The 21,910-nt window shown below is 38.5% G+C and overlaps 1 protein-coding gene and 1 pseudogene across 10 annotated transcripts in view; both read left to right on the top strand.

The window, feature by feature from the left end:
- TBC1D5 (TBC1 domain family member 5) overlaps positions 1-21,910 on the top strand; it is a 530,924-nt gene that overhangs the window by 297,493 nt on the left and 211,521 nt on the right. For 8 of the 10 annotated variants that reach the window (XM_053221498.1, XM_027061904.2, XM_053221496.1 and 5 more), the window contains 2 exons: positions 8,401-8,436; positions 18,117-18,219. In XM_053221498.1, the coding sequence (XP_053077473.1) occupies positions 8,401-8,436; positions 18,117-18,219 (139 nt within the window). The remainder of the gene's footprint in view (positions 1-8,400; positions 8,437-18,116; positions 18,220-21,910) is intronic. The other 2 variants (XM_027061912.2, XM_027061914.2) reach the window with 1 other exon arrangement.
- Positions 11,377-13,555, top strand: LOC128315359 (POU domain, class 5, transcription factor 1-like; annotated as a pseudogene).

Genomic DNA, 21,910 nt, shown 5'->3' with positions numbered 1-21,910 from the left:
GGCAGTCAGGAGACCTTATAGTTCACAGCATAGAATGGAGGGGGTTGCACATCTTCTTCCCCAGAAGCCTCTCCCATGGTTCTCCTCCACATTTAGAGTAAGTAAGTCTCCTTGCCATCTCTGTATAAATTCTATGGCAAATGACTTAGCTTGTATGGTAAGACTGTCAATCTCACTTTAAGCCACCAAATTGCCTAATGATAAAAGCCAAATAGCTTGAATAATTATACTACTTTAGGTAATACACTCTTTTTATAAGGCACCACATGATCTAAAATCCAAGGTTTTCAATCCAGTCTGTAAAGCACCTCATTATGCCATAGGGGAAGAAAGGAAGAAATACAGCTCAGTGAATGTTATGTAGTGTTACTCATTCACTAGCATCTGTGATAAGAATTCTGTTTCTTGGAATGTATGTTTACTGAATGTCTGCTATGTTCCAGGCTTATCCTTTGCATTGTGGGAACAGAGTGGCGGATAAGACAGACAAGGTCCTGCTTTCATGGGATATACATTTTAGTGTTGGAGGGATGGGGGTGGGGTGAGACAATCAGCATGTATAGATAAAGAAGATGATTGTGGAGGGTGGTAATTGCTGTGAAGAAATAAAGCAGGGTGATAGGATAGTTAGAGGGATGGCTGTTTTAGGAACAGTGATTAGAAAAGACATCTCTGAGAAGATGACATTTGAGCTGAGATATGAAAAATTTTTAAAAGCCAGCCCTGTGAAGATCTAGGGAAAGAATATTCCAGGCAGAGGGAACAGTTAGTGCAAAGTCCCTTCGTGAAAATATTTTGAGAAACTGAAGGGGGGCAGGTACGGCTGGAAGCAAGCGATGTAAGAGGGGAAATCTGCGAGAAAGCAGATGCCGGTCAAGCAGTCCTGCAGGCCACAGTAAGGAGTTTGGATTTTATTGCAGTTGCAATGAGAAGCCATTGGAGAATATTGAGCAGAGGTGTGATATCTAAAAAGATCATTGTGGCTGCTGTGCAGTGGGGTGAATAGAGAGCCACAAGGAAGCTGGGAAAATAGCGAGGAGTCTTGTGGTATCCCAAGTTAAGTAGTGTTAGTGACTTAGACTAAAGGTGTAATAATAAAGATGGTTAGGAGTAGATAGATTGAGGATATGCAGTTTATATTTGTAAATATGGGTTAGAATGTCATTATATGTAGATTTCTCATGTTCAATCAATTCCTTTCCATTTTTACTGCCCTGTGTTAAGTCCTTTTTTACCTCTTTCCTAGAGTCTCTCACTTGTTTAGTTTTCTCTTCAGATTCATTCTCTTTCTCCTCTAGTCGAATCCATGTGTTCCAGCCTTATTTTCTCAAAGCACACTTTGAGTCATGCTACTTGCCTAATCTAAAGCCTTCTATGACTCTTTGTGATCTGCGCAAGAACGGACTTACCCAGACCCCCTAACACACAGATGGTTCTCTTTTAGAGTTTTCCAGCTCTCTCTCTGTTACTGATGTCTAGTTTATCTCTATTGTGGTTTGAGAGCAGACTTTGCATGATTTTCTCTCTGCCAAATTGCTTAAGGTGTGTTTTGTGGTCCAGAATGTGGTCTCTCTTGGTGAATGTTCCCTGTGAGTTTGAGAAGATTGTGTATTCTGCTGTTGGTGGTGGAAGAAGTACATAGATATTAGTATATTCAGTAGACTTATGATGTTGAGCTCACCTATATCCTTCTGACTTTCTGCCTGCCAGATCTGTCCATTTCTGACGGAGGGTGTTGAACTTGCTAACCATGATAGTGGATTTTTAAATTTCTCATTGCAGTTTTATTAGTTTTTGCTTCACACAGTTTGATGCTCTCTTGTTTAGTGCATACATGTTAAGGATTGATATGTCTTCTTGGAGAACTGACCCCTTTATTGTTAGCTAATGCCCCTTTAAAAAAAATCTTCTAATTAGTGTTGGCATGATATATTTTTCTTCATTTATTTACTTTCAATCTAAATGTGTCTTTATATTTAAAGTTTATTTTGAGAGAGAGCAAGAGCGTGCATGTGCACACATAGGGGAGGGGCAGAGAGAGAGAGAGAGAGAGAGAGAGAGAATCCCAAGCAGGCTGTGCACTGTCAGCCCAGGGCCCTGATGTGGGGCTCTATTCCATGAACCGTGAGATCATGACTTGAGCCGAATTCAAGAGTTGCTTCACCGACTGAGCCACCTAGGCACCCCTGAATGTGTGTTTATACTTAAAAGTGGGTTCCGTCTGGGCAGCATATATAGTTGGGTCCTGTTTTTGATCAACTCTGATGATCTCTTTTAGTTGGCGCATTTAGACCATTGACCTCTAAAGTGATTATTGATACACTTGGATTATTATCTATCATATTTGTTATTCTTTTCTATTGGTTACCTTGTTCTTTGTCTTTGCTCTTTGTTCTTTGTACCTTGTTCTTTGTTACTTTGTTCTTGTCCTGTTACTGTCTTCCACCCTTTTTCTACCTTTCGAAGTTTTAATTGAGCATTTTATATTATTTCATTTTCTCTCCTTTCTTAGCATACCAGTTGTACTTCTTTTACTTTTTTTAGTGGTTGCCTTAAAGTTTGCAATTTGCATTTGAGGTAATCCAAATCCACTTTCAAATAACACTATACCACTTCACCAACAGTGTGAGTACTTTATAATAACAGAGTAATCTTAATTCCTTCCTCCTATCCTTTGTAACACTGCTATTATTCATTTCATTTATATATAAGCATATTCATACCAATGTTTGTATATATACACACATATAAGCGTACATGGTTGAATACATTGTTGGTATTATTATGTTAAACAACTGGTATCTGTTATATCAATTGAGAATAAGAAAACTAAAAGTTTTTTTACTTATTCCTTCTTATGTTCTTCCTTTATATTTTTTGATTTTCTGTAGTTGGAAGATGATATGCCTAGGCACAGCTCTTTGGCATTTACCCTGCCTAGTGTCCTCTGACCTTCCTGGATCTGTGGTTTTGTGTCTGACATTCATTTGGGGAATTCCTCTGTCATTATTGCTTCAAATATTTCTTCTTTTGTTGTTCTGCATCTGTTTCTAATTCTCTCCACCTCCTTAGATGAGACAGGATAGTTAAAGTGGACTGGAGTTGGGTATTTCCCTTCCCCTAGGTCAGTTAGGGTCTAATAATACCCCAGCAGATTAGGCTCTGGGTAACTGGTTTTCCCTGAAGGCAGATTTTGTTTAGAACAGAGTGCTATGTTCAGAATGGCTCCTTCTCCCTATCCCCCTCTTCCTGTGGGAAGCCGAGGGGATCTTTTTGTTTACTGTGGAAGCCTGGTCAAGCTCTTGGAGGTGTTTGGGCGGGTGGGGGGCTTCCTATTGTCAGGTCCCTTGGCGTATTTAACTCAGAGTTGTCCACCCCAGCAGTTGGTTAAGTATAGTTCAGGTTTTCCTATCCTGCACTGGTTCCTGCCAAGGGTTTTGCTTAGGAGTTGTGCTCTGATTAACGTGTGACTGCCCATGTTTGCCTGTCTGTTTGCCCTGTGTCCTCCCCTCTCTTACAGATCCAAGAAGAGTTGTTGGTTTTTCAGTCTGCTCGGCTTTTTACTTGTTCTTAGGATGGAGTAGTGATGTTCAGGTTCCTTAGATGCAGAACCAGAAACCTGAAGTCCTTCTACAGTTCTGTTTTAGACCAGTGCTCTAGCATTATTGCATTATTTCCTGAATGGGTTTTGTGCTTTCCTTTTTCCATGCTTTGCATTGCTTGGTTCTCCTCTGCTGGAATGCCGCTCCTTCTCATTGCTCCCTTTTGGATTCCTGAAACTTCATTTTTAAAGGCCTGGGTTCATCATCACCCTGTTCATGAAGTATTTTCCAGTCTTTACAATTGGAAATAATTTGTGTCTATTCTGTGTTGTAGTAGAACTTCTTAATAACATTTTGATGACATTACTTAATTTTGTTGAGTCCTGTATTTACTTAGACCTGCACTGGAGATGCCAAGATAAATATGGCATGGACCCTTAAGAATCTCAAAGTCTAATAGAGAAAGCAGCCACACAAAAGTTACAGTGCAATATAACTGGTGCTGTAATCGAAACAGTATGTATGAGAGCTCTGGGGTTAGCCCAGGTCTCCTCTTTCAAACCTACTGATAGCCCCTTAGAGGGCATGGACCTAATCTTGTTTTTGTGCCACCTGCAGAGTCAAGTCGATGCTTACTAAAGGCTCATTGATTGTGAATCTTATCACTGATGATCAGTATTGCTCAATTTTAGTAGTAACAATCTTTAACATTCTTAGTCTTCAGAGACATAAGTATGCTTTAAAAAAAATATTGTTATTAGCCTTCTAGTCCAAGTTTAAACAAGATAATTTCATCTCGTAAGCTGTGTTGTTGCCATCATTATTGAATTTGTTTGATCTGAATATGTCACTGTATTAAAATATTATCTCCTCTTCAACTAGTTTTAATATTCGTTTATTCTACTAACCCTTTTTTGCCTCAAAGCGTTTTGTATTCATTTCAATTAATTGTTCCTTATCTCAACCTAATGAGGTTGTTACTGTTCTCATTTTTATTACTGAAAAAACTGATAATCAAAAGGTAAATCAAGAAGCTTCCAATTTACAGTGTTTCTAATTCAGAGCTTGAATCGTCCATTCTGAACCAATTTTGCCATGCTTCAAAGGCTGTAACATTGAATGAAATACAGTATTATTTAAAATGATGGAAAATATTGAATTCAGAATAAAATATCCCTTCTGCATTAGATGCCAAAGAAGTCTGTTATTTGGTCTATCAAGGTCTATTCTGAAAGTGTATTTGTAGTGTATATAATATCATTTGCAAATTAACATATTTATAAGCTATTGCCAAATAGTATCATTTCTTCTTCGGCTGCTTTCTTCCTGTCTCTTGAATTAAAAGATTAAAATTCTGTAACTATCACCGCTGTAATTTTGAGTGTATTTAAAGTTCATCTGATTGCCTGTTGGATATAGTAGTGAGCATCTTCAAGTTTTGGTCTTTTATGTTTCCGGTTACTGTAGGGTTACTGCAATAGCACCTCAGGCAGTTAGACTCAGCACTTCATTACATTCTCCACGATATGGTTAGATCTTCAAGAATTCAACTTTCTTGGGACGCCTGGGTGGCTCAGTCAGTTAAGCATCTAACTTTGGCTCAGGTCAGGATCTCTCCATTCCTGAGTTTGAGCCCTGCATTGGGCTCTGTGCTGACAGCTCCTAGCCTGGAGCCTGTTTCAGATTCTGTATCTCCCTCTCTCTCTCTTCCCCTCCCCGACTTGTGTCTGTCTCTCACTCTCAAAAATAAACATTAAAGAAAAATTTAGAAAAAAAATTTTTTCTAATTTAAAAAAGAATTCGACTTTCACATTTTAGTGCTTCCTTTTGGTTATAGTTTATGTATGGATCAAGCTTTAGACACAAATGTATATAAGTAGACTTTATCCTCTCGGTATTTTTTATGTTGTAATTTAATATTTTGCGGATTCATCCATAATTGCTAAAATTCCCTTTTTAAAACTGTAGACATGTGGTGTCCACTTTGGTAGCCACCAGGCACATGCAGCTATATAAATTTAAATTAAGTGAAATTAAAACTTAAATCTTCATACACAATAGTCATATTTCAAGTACTGATGGCTGTTGGATGTGACAACACAGATGTAGAACATTTCTGTCATAAAAAGTTTTACTGGACAGTGTTGCATAGCTAATTCATTGTTACATATTTGTGTATGATAGGAATGTCTGCATTTTATTTTTTATTCATGGTGAATTTTTAGACATGGTCTATGTTAAATACTTTTATTTCCTTCCTCTGCCGTTAGGAGTACCTCCGTGAATTTTTACCATACACAAGTCTCATCTGAATTTTTGGTTGAATTTACTTATCACCTTACATTGTAGTGGGCAGCTTGAAATTAGACTACTTGAAAATTGTTCCTATATTAACGACACACAGAAGTGATTTTACAAAGTGAATTTGTTGGTTTTTAAATTTTTTCTTAAAGACCATCTTCTCCAAAGTTCCCATTTTGAGAAAAATAACTGCCAGTCCTCAGGTCTGACATTGATCACTGCACGTTACAAAGTTAAGATTCCTAAATGCTGGTCTCTTTTATACAGTTTCCTCTAAGCCCATTTTTTACTTAAATAAAAAAAAAATTCCTTAGGGGAATGAAGATCTTACAAGCAGTTTCAGAGCAGAATTGATTTTGGTTTGTGTTAATGCAGACAATCTGCCCAGTGTTAAAATGTTAAAGAGAAAAAAAAAAAAACACACAAGCTGCCATATTCGTGTGATCACACCAAAATAGCAGCTTGTATTTATATTTTCAGTCTCCTCGAGGTGGACTGCAGGCACACATGAATGAGTGGATGTAGTTGGTGTTGTGTTGTGATTTTATTTAATGCAGGCAAAGTACATGCTTGTGCATGCACGACCAGCCCTCACATATGCACTTGTTCACAGCCGGGGAAGTGGAAACTACAACACAAGCCGCTCTCTAAGAGTTGTCGGCAACCTGTGTGTGTGTTTCTTAAATATTAAAGAGGGGAAAAACAGATTTTCAGGAATACGAGAAACCATTCTCCTTGTCAAATGGCCTGTAGTCCTGCCTCATTTGACAACATTTAAGGTAAAAACAAAATATTTTATTGTTATTATAGTTGCATATACATATTTAGAAGTCTGTGTTTTCCTTTACCGCTCCTGTTTTTAACATGTATCTTTCCCATTTCTGTTTCATTTAGGCGTGCAGATTCTTACCACACATTTATTCTAATTTATGGGATTTTTTTTTTAATTTGAAAACAATTCTTTAGTACTTGAGTGAAAACGTTAGATGTATTTGCTGCAGGTCGCACCATCATCGTGCTTTGGTCAGCTTCCTGATGCCCCTAACCTTTGGACTTTGGGAGCAGTGCTACATGCAGCAGCAGTTACAGATCTAGCACCACGGGCTCTTGACCGCAAGCGGTTTTGCTTTTGAGATCCTCCTTGTTTTACATTGAGCCAGTTTTTTCAGCACTGTCTGTGGTTGTGGATTCACATACTAATCGTCAGAGGGTTCAGAAGTCAAGTCTGGTGGGTGGTCAAGAAATAGTTCATCCTAAAATATTCCTACTAGGCACAACCTGTTTAGTAGTGTAACGTAATCTTTTCAGAACTTAAATGCAGGTTCAGAATTGAAGCTCCACTGGTACTTTAGGGGTAGATGCTTTGAATTGCTTTAAAATGTTTTAATTATTGAAAAGCTGCAAAATCAAGTCTGTATTTTCAGTTGTGACAGACTCTTACATGTAAAGTGCACACATCTATCCACCTGTATATTTTTTTCCTAATTTTTCACCTTTATGGTATAAGTAGAAAGTTCTTTATTTTTGTTTTTTTTGAGGCAGGGAGGCAGTGAGGTAGAGGGCTTGCTATGTAACTCAGAGCACTGGAGAACTAGACAGAAACTGTGATGAAAATGTCTAATTAGATGGTGACACCTACCATCTCCTGAAACTCCAGCCCTACCCGCCTTTTCCCCACTATGCGTTCTTTCATATTTCCTGTCCTCTAACCCTTCTGCTTCATCATCTCACTTGTGTGGTGATTTCAAATCCCTACCTTCCATCTAAGACTCTCAGAGATTTTCTGCTATCCTCTTGGGCTGGATTCTGCCTGTTGTCATCACAACAGATTTCTACCTCCCGCCCCCCCCTTTCCTTTTTAAAATCAGTGTTCACCTTCAGTTTATGGCCTGTGGAAACTGTACGTTGCTCTTGTCTTTATTAATTGCAGAAACAATGACACAACTCTGGCCCGGCCTTTCTTAGGCTTCACCTTCCCACCTCTAGTCCCTGAGTCCATAGATTTCATTTTTTATCTTTCATTGGCTTGTTTATAGGTTTGTGGGTTCAGTAACTCATTCAACAAATACTACTTGGGAAATTACTGTGTCCTAGCTGCTGTCCTAGAAGTTGAAGGCCCTGATAAAGAAAATAATGCCTGTTTTGTTCTTTTACCGGTCATGTACATTTCATTGTAATTATCTTTCTTTAAAAATATCTGTCAGATGTCTATTATCTGTACTAGATTTTCTTGAGTGCTTAGTTCTTATGCTTTGTATCTTATATTTTGTATGTTTCTTGAGTGCTTCATTCTTATGCTTTGTATCTGGCTCTCATAATAGGCATTTGTGTTATCGGTAGTCCCCTAATTAAATCTTTTTATTTTTCAAATCTGGAAAGTTGAAACTAAGAAAAAATAGGACTTAGGAAAGTATAATTTGTTAATGGCCAAAATGGAAATAATACCTAGGACTCCTAGTCTTTCCATACCTCTGTAATATTTTATGTTAATGTTGTTTGCCTAGACTTAACACTTTCTCAATTCAAGAAACATTAAGTGAATACCTTTTATATGCAGAGCACTCTGTGGAGCGAACAGGAGATGGAAACATAGGTGAGTTATATAAATCTTCCTCAGAAAGAGGTGGAGATTAAATCAATGCAGTTTGTACCTCTGGGTGTATATACTCTAATGCAGAGTTCCTCAAGGCTGGGAGCACTGACCTTCTGGGCCAATTCTTTGTTGTGAGAGGCACTCATGCATGGTGTGGGACGTGCAGCACCATCCCTGACCTCTCACTGCTGAAGGCTCTGTAAGGCCTGGTGTTAAATCTTTATAGGGCCTCTATAGGGCCTTTATAGGGCCTCAGGGTGTCCTGTCTCACAGAAGGGTTCTCTGAGGCACCACTTTAGAGCTTTCTGAGTTCTTAACAAAAGATTTTACACTGACTCCCTCGGTTTCATCTTTAGACCTTTTTTTTTTTTTTTTTTTTTTTTTTTTTTTTTTTTTTTCCAAACTGTGTTTTAGATTTGATCTTTGCCCAGAAGCACTTTCTTAATGTTAGCATTATTTGCTGGATAAAGAGGCTGAGAATGAGAAGTTTTATTTTCAAACCCAGCAAGTCCTAGAACCTTTATGTTTAGCAATTCTCTCTTTTGCTTCTCTCCTCTTTCATTCTACCACAAGCAACAAATATAAATCAAGCAGCACCTTCAACACTCTGCCTGGATAGCTCCTTAGCTAGGTTACCCAGTTTATGTGGTACATTTTCAATTTTCCATATAACTAGAGGCTGCCATGTTGCTGCTACACAATAAGGAACCTTCTTCCTCCATTTTTCCTATAATTTTTTCCTTACTTTCATTTAAGCTTCACTGGAAGCCTCCTCATGGGCTCTCTTTTGCTAGCAGCCTTTTTCACAACCTTTAATCTTTCACTGGTGCTATATCCAAAGTCCTTCCAGCTTCTGTCCAATCCCATAGACACTCCTACCGTGTATTTTATAGTTTTTTAATAACATCCCAGAATCAGGTATCAAAACCTATATTAGTTATCAATTGCTGCATAATATGTCAACCAAAACCTAGTGACTTGAAACAATGATCATTTATTTCATAGTTGCTGCACATAAGCAATTTAGAACAGCTTAGCCAGAAGGTTCTGGGTTGGGAGTCTTATGAGTTTGCAGCCAGATATCAAGTGGAGCTGCAGTCATCTGAAGGCTTGACTAAGGCTGGGGGATCCATATTGGTTCCTCTCCATGTGGATCTTTCCATGAGACTGCTTAAGTGTCTTTCTCCAGAGAAGACTTCTCCCAGAGCAAGCAATCCATGAAGGAGGATGTTCTAAAGAATTTGCAAATGTCTTTTTAAAGCCATTGCACTCCACAGGTAGCTTCCCAGGCCTCCTGGATGGACTTTTTCCTCCTATCCACATGGAAGAGGAAATGTGCATGGGGCCTGACTGAAGTGGATGTGACGGTTGAATTTTGTGGTCAGTCGTACATCATTTCCACTCTCATTTCATTGGTTAGCACTCAGTCACATGTCTACAGCTAAACTGAGAAAGAAGCTGGGAAATTAAATCCAGCTGTGTTCCTGGAAAGACGAGAAAGCAGATTTGGTTGAGTAAGGAAAGTGGTGCAATCATCAACCAAAACACGGAGCACAGGAAGAAAAAGTATGCCTGCTTTCATTCTGTGTGAAATTGCTCTTCTTCATGGTTTTTGCCTGATTTTCCACTTTTTCTCTAATAAAACAATAAACCAGAAGAAGGTATTATCGTTATTTTGGTGTTTAATAGTATTCGAGGGAGTTTCCATCAGCTCATTTTAAATTTTGGATGAATGCTTGTTTTGAAATTCTGTTCTTGAAGTATGGGCATAACACCAGTTATTGTTCCTTCAAGTCCTTCTGTGCTTCTCTGTCCTACTGCATGATTATAAACCTTCACCAAGGGCTTTGTTTTTTCCCCTGGGGCATCTTATTGAATACTTGCATCTTCAGTAATTCATCTGGGCCCAATGCTTTGTCTGTTTTAATACTTCTAATTACCTAATTATGTACTATAATGCGGTGGCAAAGCCCTTTATCATTTCACTCTTTTCTTAACCCTTTTTTTGCTTAGAAAATACATATATTTTTTTGTCTTTTTGTTGTCTGAGGAACTCTTCATTATAGATTGCCCAGAAATTTGCCTGGCTTCTCTTTATTGTCTGTGTGTAATATGACAGACCATTGATTGCCCTGTTGAGTGTCTTTCTACTTATCTTACATCAGCCACCTGGGTTCCTGGTTATTGGGGCTCTAAAGCTGGTGTGTAGCTGTTCCTCCTCCCTCACTTGATTCCTTCCCATATACTGCAGTCACATGAGAAGATACCCAAAAGGCATGTAGAATAGTCCGGTTGTTGTAAGTTACTTTTGTGACAGAATTAGTGACTTTTCTATCATTCATGGATCTTAGATGTCCGCAACAAGTATCCACGAACTAATGTAATGGGAGTCAACAGGATTTTTCAAAATTTTGCTGACCTTACTTGATTGAGGATAAGTAAATATTGATGAAGGGAAATTTTTCATTATATATGGGTTTTACGCAATGAGGATAAAATGATAGAATTATAGTTTTACTATTTACAATCTCTAATGAATTAATAGGTCTAGGCAATGATCACCAATGGTTGCTAGCATCATAAAAAGAAATAAGCTGATATGTGCATCCTGATGGAGGTACGCAGTACAAGCCGTACGAGAGATCTATTGCTGCATCGTAAACCACCCCAAAGCTTAAAACAACAGCACTTACTTTGTTGATGAATCTAGTACGTGGGCAGGGCTGAGCCGGAGAGTTTGACTCTGTTCCACATGATGTTGGCCAGACCTGCTTAAAAGTTAGGGGCTGGAATCGTTCGAAGGCTTGTTCACTCCCCTGTTTGGCTATTGAAGTTGGCTCTCAGGGGAGGCCTTCTCTGCAGCTGTGATCAGAACACCTCCACAAGGCCCTCCCACGTAGCTACTTGACTTAGGAGCAGCATGGTGTCTCAGTTCCAAGGATGGGTCCAGATGGAGAGCCAGACAGAAGTTGTGTGACAGCATCACTTTGTGAGAAGCTAGTCACTAAGGTCAGTACATATTCAAATGGAGAAGAGTTCGATTCCTCCACCTTTTCATAAGAGAAGTGTCAAAAACTTTGTTAACATGTATGAAAACCATCAATACCACCCATGAAGAATTTTGTTGAAAATTGAACTTGAATTTGATGAAGTCTGTAGACCTAACTATCAGTTTATAAGATATATAGGAGGAGGAGGAGACGTGTTAAATAACAAGATAGAGGTACAATAAGTAAAATTCAGAATGTGGGAAGTTTCTACAGGATAAGTAACCTGGCTTCTTTAACAAATACATTGGAGAGAGAGAGACAGGCAGTGGGGGGTGGGGGGGGGAGGGGAATAAATCTATAAAGTAAAAAAAATCTAAAGAGATACATCAACAAATTGTAGTGTGTGGACATTTCTTGGATTGTGACTTTGAACAAACTGAAAAAATTAGGGAAATTTGCACATTGCCTGGATATTTGATTTAATTAATGGATTATTACTTTTATGAGTTGTGGTATCAGAATGGTACGTGGTTATGTGTTTAGAAAGCCCTTATCTTTTAGAGATACATACTGTGGTATTTATCAGATTTATTTCAAAATGCAGAATTGAAGGAGGAATATATATGAAACAAGAGTTGATTGGCAATGAAAGTGAGTGATGGATATATCGAGTCTACTATGGTCTGTTCTCTAGAAATGTTTGAGTTTTCTATAATAAAAGGTCTTTTAAGTCTTATAATGAAAACTAGAGTGCCTACGAATTTTGGGTTATTTCAAAATGCAGAACAAAACACACACACCAAAGTTTTATATCTCTTGGTATTAATTTTTAGTATGTAAAATTTGTCTGATTATAAGTTCCTTTACACATCTTGAGAGAGAAACTGCTTTATTTTAAATTTGATCACTTAAGTTAGAACTGAAATACTTTTTTTCATCAAGAAAACTCTTAGAGTCCCTTGGAGAGCCCTCATTTCTCCAGGCTCCCGGCTTGGGGTGTCCCCGTTCCCTTCGGTGGGACACCTGGCTCCCATCTTGGCCTTCCCTCCCTGGCTAGGGGATGGAGGCGATGGGCCTGGGACGGCCAAGCCTGGCCGGGTTGACCCTTGGACCTTGCAGAGCTTCCGAGGCCCTCCTGGTGATTCAGGAATCCTGGGTGTTGGTCCAGGCTCTGAGGTGTGAGGGATTCCTCCATGCCCCGCCCCACCATTTGAGTTCTGGGTAGGATGGCTACTATGGACATCAGGTTGGAGTGGGGCTTGTGCCCCCGTGCCTCAAGGTGGCCTAGAGACCTCCCAGGTGGAGGGCGAGTGGGGAGCTGGGGTGGAGAGAAACTCCAGTGGCAGGGGGCCTCCCCCAGCCCTGCGCTGCCCCACCTGGGGCTGTGAAGCCAGAAAAGGAGAAGCTGGAGTAAAATCCTGAAGAGTCCCAGGACATCAGAGCTCTGCAGAAAGACCTGTAATGTAATGACTCGCCAAGCTCCTGAAACAGAAGAGGATCGCTCTGGGATGTATTTAGGCCGATGTGGGGCTCACCCTGAGGGTTCTCTTTGGGAAGGTGTTTAGCCAAATGACCGTCTGTTGTTTTGAGGCTCTGCAGCTCAGTTTTAAGAACTTGTAATCCGTGTCCTGTGCTGCAGAAGTAGGAGGACGAAGCTGACAATCATGAAAATCTGCAGGAGATAGGCAGAGCAGAGGCCCTTGTGCAGACTCCAAAGAGTAAGTGAACAAGTATGAAGAACTGAGGGACAGTCAACCTGGAGGACGTGCTCCTGCAGTTCCCGAAACCCACCCTGCGGCAGATGAGCCACACAGCCCAGCAGCTTGGGCTGGAGAGGGATGTGCTCCGAGTGTGTTTCTGCAACCCTCACCGGAAGGGCAAACGACCAAGCAGTGACTGTTCGCTGGGAGAAGATCCTGGACTGCCGGGTCCCCTTTCTCAGGGGCACCGGCATGCTTTCTCCTGGCACCAGGGCTACATTTTGGTACCCCAGGCTACAGGGGCCCTCACTTCACTACCCTGTACTCCTCATTTCCTTTCCCTCTGTGTCTGTCACCACCCTGGGCTCTCGTATGCATTCAAACTGTGGTGCCTGCCCTTCCCAGAAATGGGGGTGGTGGGGGGACTAGGAAGATAACCCGGGGTTTGTACCAGGGCTTTGGGATTACATTCTACAATCACTGAGAATGGATTTGGGAACACAAGGGGTGTGTGGGTAGAGGGTTTGGGGGGGAACTGGTTGGAGGGAAGGTAAAGTTCAAGGATGCTCTTGTTTTTAATCCTCACATCACTCATCACTTTGTTCTTTTTTTTTTTTTTAACATTTATATATTTTTGAGACACAGAGTGAGACAAAGCACAGGAGGGGCAGGGGTGTGGGGTCAGTACACAGAACCCAAAGCAGGCTCCAGGCTCTGAACTGTCAGCACAGAGCCCGACGTGGGGCTCGAACTCACCGACCGTGAGATCATGACCTGAGCCGAAGTCAGATGCTTAAACTGACTGAACCACCCAGGCACCCCTCTCATCACTTTGTTTTTAAAGAAGTCTGGGATACAGTTTAAAAAAAAATTTTTTTTGGCAATATTGTCTAAATTTCATCATGGAATATGTTACTATGACTTTCTCTTTGGTTTTATCTATACCAGAGTTCCACTCTCACTTATTTCTATTTCCTTCCCATTTCCTGGCCAGATTTGGAAATTACTTCTCTTGGACTTCCATTTTCTGATAATAACATAAGTTATCCTCAGTCCCTATTTAGTGTGAATTTTTTTCCCTTTTATTTGCTTATCAGATATTTGGCTTGAACTAATCTATAAACTTCTACAGTTTTAATTCTTTTTTTTTTTAATTTTTATTTATTTTAGAGACAGAGACAGAGCACAAGCAGGGTCAGGGCAGAGCGAGAGGGAGACAGAATCTGAAACAGGCTCCAGGCTCTGAGCTGTCAGTGCAGAGCCCGATGCGGGACTTGAACTCACGAACCGCGAGATAATGACCTGAGCTGAAGCTGGATGCTCAGCCGACTGAGCCACCCAGGCGCCCCTACAGTTTTAATTCTTAAGTTGTTTTTTCTACCTCATCTTTACTGAAGTTACTACCATTTCCTTTTTTTTTCCATGATAAAAGGCCCACCTTGAGCCTGTATTCTATGATTTTTATTATTGTTTCAAAAGTAAATTTGCCTTTCCAATGATATTTGGGTTAGAATGGTATTCAAATTGCTTTCCTATCCTGATCAACACCAGGTGGCATGGGGTAAAAGAAAGCATAGAAGTGTAATGAATGGCAGGGAAGCTATTTTGGAACTTAAACCATATCATCAAAAACTGATTATTACTATTCCTAGAAAAGCTACTCACTGTACTTTTCTCCCTCTTATTTCTGATTCCTATAGATGGTATGTTATGTCTTCTGGTTTGAAGCCTGACAATAAAACAATCAAATATTTGTTGTGGGAAATATATTACCATTCAGGTGTATTCATCAGCCTTTTGAGCTAGGTTCTTCTTGGTAACTCTGAACTCATGGAATTTTACCTAAATGTGTTTATTTGGCCTATTTATAATTGATGAGTGAAGCGGATGGAAAGTACTGCTCCCCTAACTGCCCAGTAATGTGGGGGCAGGTATTAATCATGGTGTCTCAGAATCCTTACCTGTGACCTTCTGAGTTAGACTAGATAATCTCCAAAGACTTATTGAGCTTAAATCTTCTCTGAATAGAAGTTCTTTTTCAAACTTCTTAAATAGCGTAAACTTTTATATCTTTTAAAAAACTTTTCTGTATCTCTCTACGTTACTTATTTGGTGCTATGAAATCATCAGAATTTAGAGAACAAGTCACACTTTTCTGAAAAAGAGGGTATCGCGAAACTTCATAAATTGGCACTTTAGGATTGTAGATCGTGTGCTGTTGCGTAGATATGCTGTGTCTGCCTAATACGCATTTTTAGTTGATTGGGTATTTGCTAAAAGTGGGTAATTTAAATTATCTACCTGCAATTTAATTCTTGTAGCTCTCTTGTTTTTAATCTTGCAAGTGGTTAGTATGCATTTAAATGAAACTATGAATCGGTATGTAATATAATTTACATTTTTAGTAGTTAGGTATTAAACTCTTACTATATAGTTCATAGGTATTTGTTACAAAGTGAGTTTTTAGTACTTTCTTGCACAATCACTTCAGATTGCATCAGCTACACAGAATGTGGTTGTGCCATTGTGTATGGTAAATTTCCAAAGATGAGTTAAGGGAGGGGACATGCAAAATTGGGAAGCCATATGATCTAACTCATGGGGCAGGAAGCCTTCTTTGAAGACATGGCTAGGATGGTAACTAGGCTTACTGTGGTGATCATTTCACAATATATATAAATACTGTATCATTATGTTTTACACCTGAAACTAAGATAATGTTGTATGTCAATTATACCTGAAATTAAAAAACAAAGACAGGGCAGATTTAAGTCCTCTAATGAGGAAGAAGGGGAAATAATTTCACTTCTCAGAAGGATTAATCTGTTTTTACCTTAGTGACTAAGTTTTCCCAAGAAATTTCTCTTTAGCAATTTATTTTAACTACTTACATGTCTTTCATCCTGATTACTTTAATTGGGGATATTTGACTTCTGTCCCACAGAAGTCATTTAAAAAGTGCTTGTGTTTCTTTCCTACATCAGTGCATTTGACACCTTTCTGGAACCCCTGTGGCTTTTATGAAACAACATTCTTGCCCTGAATCTACTTTCAGGTTAAGTTTTCTCTTCTTTAGGAGCTAAGGTCACTTGCACCTAGTCACACTTCCTTGCCTGAATAGGCACTGTCCAGAGGGGTCATCAAATTCAGATTTAGGCAGGGATGTGAGGTAATCTTGCTCCCCCCCATGGGTTTGTTTTATTACCAGCCTCCAAAAAAGAGGCTTCCTTTCTGCAAGAAAGAAAACCACATATATGTGTCTGGGGACAATTGCACATCAAAGGGAATTTCAAGCAAAAGTCACACAAACGGATGAAGATAAGACAGGCTTTAATTTATTATAAAAACTAGGACCGGAAATGAGATGCTTCACAAACCACTAGTAGAGTTAACCCAGGAACCCAGCCTGGACTGGGGAGAAAGTTGTAACTCTCACAGGGAGGCAGAAAAGGATCAGGATGAAACATAAAACAGCTGAAGTCTCCTGGAAAAGGCAGTAAGCCATTATAATATGAAGTAAAACAACCAGTTCTGCTCTTTAGAGGAGGCATTAAGGAGTATTTTTCTGTCTTGATGATGCCCTGTGCCTCCATATCTTGGGTACTCTTCCTCTTCAGCCTCTTTCCTGTCCCTCTTCTGCCCTAGTTCCAAAGCCACCTAATTCACTTCTTTATCACCTGAAGTACCAGTACTCAGAGACTAATGATCACCTCTATTCCTGCACATTTACTGCTTGCCAGGCACTGTTCCTGGTGCTTTAATGTTATCTCATCGTGGTCACAAGATCAGCATTATTATCCCCACTTAATAGGTGAGGCAGTTAAGCAATCACTTACTCAAGATTATATACGTAGTAGTTATGCAACCTGAATTTGAACGCAGGCTTTTCTTCTCAGGTTTGTTATTTCTCCCCTTCACTTCATTATAATGCCCTCTTGTTCCTTCCTGTAATCTCTCCTCCTTCAAGGCTTATTCCCACTTAAAGTTACTCAGATACTGTTTTCTTTGTTACTTAAATATTCAGAAATGTAGAGTCACTCGGTTGTTTGTCTTCGTTTGTAAATTCAGCATTCAGAGCTCTTTCCGGACCTGCCCACCTCTTCTTCTGTCTTGTTGTCCTTCTCTCAGCTGGCAGTGCTTCATGGAAGTACTTTTCTTTCTCATTACTGATTACCATACTGTGCTGTACACGTGGAATACTCACTGCTTTGTGTGCCTTCATCTGTCCTTCTGATCTGCTTCTCTTTCCCACTGATAGTCCATCTCCTCCTCTCCTACAAATCTTTGTTCAAATCTTTTGTGCTTGAACCTATTTGACTGTTAACTCCTAGGTGATGTAATTTCTTCCCTTATATATTCATTGTGTATTATTGCTATGTATTTGTTCTTTGGAGTGTGCGGTTGTATATTCTTTCATTAAAAACAACAGCGTAAGCTCCTTTCAAGTGGATACTGTGCCCTTTTTCTGTTTGACATTACCTCAGAGCACCTGGCAGAGGTTTTGATCCAGAGAACATTTAAACAATCCTGACTGACTTGTTCCATTTGAAGTCTACATTTTAATCAGACAAAACTAACAGGGTGGTCATGTATAATAATTTAAATCCTGATATTTGCATTAAAAAAAAGATACTGATTTCTTCAAAAAGCTGATACATCCAAAATTACATTCTAGTCCTAAAAACCAAATGGGCCCAAAGGCTAGGATTCATTTTGCTTAAGAACTGTTGTATCCACTGTGTGAGGACTTGAAGCATATGGAGACATTTGAAATATTTAGGTGTTGAAAGGTATCGTTTCCCTCTGTATCATTTCTCATCCTTTGTTCCTTGACATTGTCAGTCTCACCAGTGGCGTGAGTTAGTTGCATGGCAAATACACGCTTGTACTAACACATAAAGTAACCCTTGATGCCTCTTAGAGATGAGAGTTTGAGGGTATTTCTTGGAATTGTGCTAGTCAGTTTTAATCCTGTGTTTTCTTTCTTCAGGTTTCCTGAAATGCAGTTTTTCCAACAAGAAAATGTGAGAAAAATTCTTACAGATGTTCTTTTCTGTTATGCTAGAGAAAACGAGCAGTTGCTTTATAAACAGGTAATGAAAATATCCTACAGGTGGCATCCATTGACTCAAAATTTTCTATACAGCTTGACAAATGATAGAGCAATAATGTAGCCTTTATTGTATCCAAAGTTGTATCATAATAGTAAAGCAATCAGAGAGCTGCTTGTCAGCTGCATGGTGAGAAAAGTAAGCTCATTGAAGCACATATGCTTCTTCCTTATTATAAGACATTCCACCAAATTGTCTTCTGTAAGGCGTTCAATCTTTTCTTTCAACTTTTGGGAGTTTGTTTATAAACAGCACCTTTGAAGCCAATCTAGTAATAAAACTTTTCAGAATTGTATATATAAATAGTGTTTATAAATATGTGACCTGCTGTGTAAAAATAATCAAGTGTCCTTCCACTCTTTAAAAGTTACTGGTAATACGACTTCAGAAAGTTCCTGTAAATTTTTGGAAATTTATGATACTCTTTGTTATCCAGGTATCTGATTCATCCCCCATTACTAAAGGACAGAAGATTGTTGGGTTATGTTTTGCTCTCACTGAAATGTGAATTAGTTATTTAATATATAAAGAAGTATCTAGGTTTGTACTTAAGCTGATGGTGTTCCAATAAAAATACATGAAGTTGGATATTTTTATGTATTCTCAAAATGTATAGTAAGTGGGAAGTCAAACCAAATTAATAAATTCTCTAGCAGTCAGAAGTTATGATGTATGTTCAACTGATAATCACTTAACTTTAGTGTAATAAAACAGAAAACACTGTATGATTAGAGCAATGTATCTATTTAAATTTTTTTTTAATTTTTTTTTAATGTTTATTTTTAAGAGGGAGAGACAGGGCACAAACAGGGGAGAGGCAGAGACAGAGGGAGACACAGAATCCGAAACAGGCTCCAGGCTCTGAGCTGTCAACACAGAGCTCGATGAGGGGCTCGAACCCACAAACTATGATGAGATCATGACCTGAGCCAGCGTCGGATGCCTAACTGACTGAGCCGCCCAGGTGCCCCTAAATATTTTTTTAAATTTATTTATTTAAGTAGTCTCTACACCCAGTGTGGGGCTGGAATTCACAACAGCGAGATCAAGTGCTGCATGCTCTTCTGACTGAGCCTGTCAGGCTCCCCTAGAACAATGTATTTAATTTGAAATAAACTTGATCAGTTTAAAGATAATAAACTAAATCATATTACAATGGTCCTAAATAATGTATTTGTTGTTATATACATAGAAGACCCAAGGGAACTAATTCTATCTTGCTTTTAATGTTAGTAATATGCCTTTATATTAATTACATGGTGATAATCAGCTTTTAGAATGGGAAATGGAAAAAATATATCTCACTTATAATGGCAACCAAAACTTGAAAGTGTCTTGAAATAAATATAGCAATGTAGGTATAAAAGCTATATGAAGAAAATTATAATATTATTGCAGGATATAAAGCAGGGGTTGAATAAATAGAAAAGTGATAGCATGTTTGTGGATGAGAACACATCAAATAAAATGAATATTACTTCTTCCCAAATTAATATATAAATATATTAGCATTCCAATTATAATCTAAGAGATGAACTTTTTAAAAACTGGACACAGTTATTTTAAATTTAGTGCACAAAAGCTTTATAGTAATTAATGGAAATAATATAGTTTAGTGGTTAAGAGCATTGGGTGTGGGCTTATATCTGTTATTTGAATCTCAGTTCAACCAACCATTTACTAGCTACATAATCATAGACATTTTACTTAAATTTTCTAAATCTTTGTTCTGTTAGCAGTAAGATGAGGGCAATGACAGTATTGACTTTGTAGAGTTAAAAACACATAGTGCTCACTAAGGGTTCTTGTTTGTAGTTGGGGTGGTTATTACTATACTGTCATTGTTAAATATGTTGGAGTTGCCACAGAATTTAGGGGAAGGGGAGAATGGTAAAGGCATTTGGCAAAGAATGGCAATTATTCTGTAAATATTCTGTGATCAAGCCAGTATAACAACAGTGTGGGAGTCAACAGAGATCAGTTGGAATAAACTAAGAACAGGTCCAGTTACATATGGATTCTTTTTTTTTTTTTTTTAGTGTGTTTATTTAGAGAGAGAGAAAGCGAGTGGGAGAGAGGGAAGGGGACAGAGAGAGAGAGAGAAAGAGAGAGAGAGAGAGAGAGAGAATCCCAAGTGACCTCCATGCTGTCAGCACAGAGCCTGATGTGGGATACAAAGTTCAAAGACCAAAAACCAATCAACCAACCAACCAACCAACCAACCAAAAAGGAGACTAGGAGAAAATAAATATCAATGTAGGATGTTTGGAAGCAAATAACTGAAAACCTCATTCAGAATAACTTCAAGTCTAAGGATGTTATTAACACACTTTGCAAGAAGTCTAGTGGCAAAATGGTTCTGTAGCATTAGTTCAGTAGTTCAGACTCCTCATCAATGATCCAGGTTTCTTTCTGTTTTTCTGTTCTCTCCTCATTGTGTTGGCTTTTGTCATCAAGTGTATCTCTTCATTGTGCCCTTTCTTCTTTCCAATATTTGAAAATACTGCACAGTAAAGGATTTGATGACAGTGAACCAAGTCATAATAAAATCATCCCAAGTTGTACATTTGTTTCTCATTTTTCTTTTCTTTAGTGGAAGAAAAAAGTCAACTAAGGAAGTGTTGTAATAATGAAAACAAGTTCCACAGACAAGGAACAAAACATAATAACTGCACTCAGGCATTTATGATGTATGTGGCCCACTGCATTTGTAAGGAAAACTAAACAAGAATATGGAAGATCAGATTCTGGATAATTTAGACAAAATCAATCAATTACTGAATAAGAAAGTATTATTAACCTACTCTTGGGAGTCACTTAGTAAGATTTAATTACTCCCTGTACATGTTTAAAGTCCTATAGATTCTTTACATAGAAATAATACTTTGCTAAAGAAGGACTGAATATTTAGCCAGATCAAATTTAAGAAAAAAACCTTGAGTTTCATCACAAGCTGTTAAAGCTATTATTTTGTACTAGGTGACACCCCGTTTAACATCGACCATATTGTTAATAGTTATGGGATTTTATTGAATTAATGAGACTGTTATCATGTAGTAGAATGTCTTGCTGAGTTAATTGAAACTGCAGAGATTATATAAATGGTATTAATGAACTTTGACTGCCTGATGCCTCAGCTTTAATAAAGACTGCTTGGTGGGCTAAATGAACACAGGCAGATAAAAGAACAGGTTCAATTTTGTGAGCCTACAGGCTGTTGATGAAGAAAACTTCGTTACCTTTATGTTCAACTGGCATGAGTTTGGAGTGCAGTGACTACTAACGATCCAGCAGGGATAAAGACTTTAAGCAAGCAGAAATGCTGATGGTATAGATGAAAGCAAAATACACATTTTGGGAACCAATAAGTATACTAGACAATACATTGTGTTTTATTATGCTTTGTCAAATTAGAGCATATTGAATTTATGATCATTCTTTCTAAATAGTTCTCTTTTCCTTTAAAGATGCCTATACACTTGCCAGTTGTAATTATTAATCAGGTTTTACTAGTCTAGAATTAAGAGTAAAACCAACAATCTCTTCAAGTCTATTTGAGAAAATACCCCCAGTTTAGTTAAAAGTCAACAATGAATTTGTAAACGGTTGTCCTAATGATATTCAGGGAACTCTTAATTTCCATTATACAAAGAGCACCCTTATTGATTTGATA

This window comes from Acinonyx jubatus, chromosome C2 (genome assembly GCF_027475565.1).
Source record: "Acinonyx jubatus isolate Ajub_Pintada_27869175 chromosome C2, VMU_Ajub_asm_v1.0, whole genome shotgun sequence".
Classification (NCBI taxonomy): domain Eukaryota; kingdom Metazoa; phylum Chordata; class Mammalia; order Carnivora; family Felidae; genus Acinonyx; species Acinonyx jubatus.
Note: the sequence above shows the minus strand (reverse complement) of the source record. Positions and strands in the feature narration are given on the sequence as shown.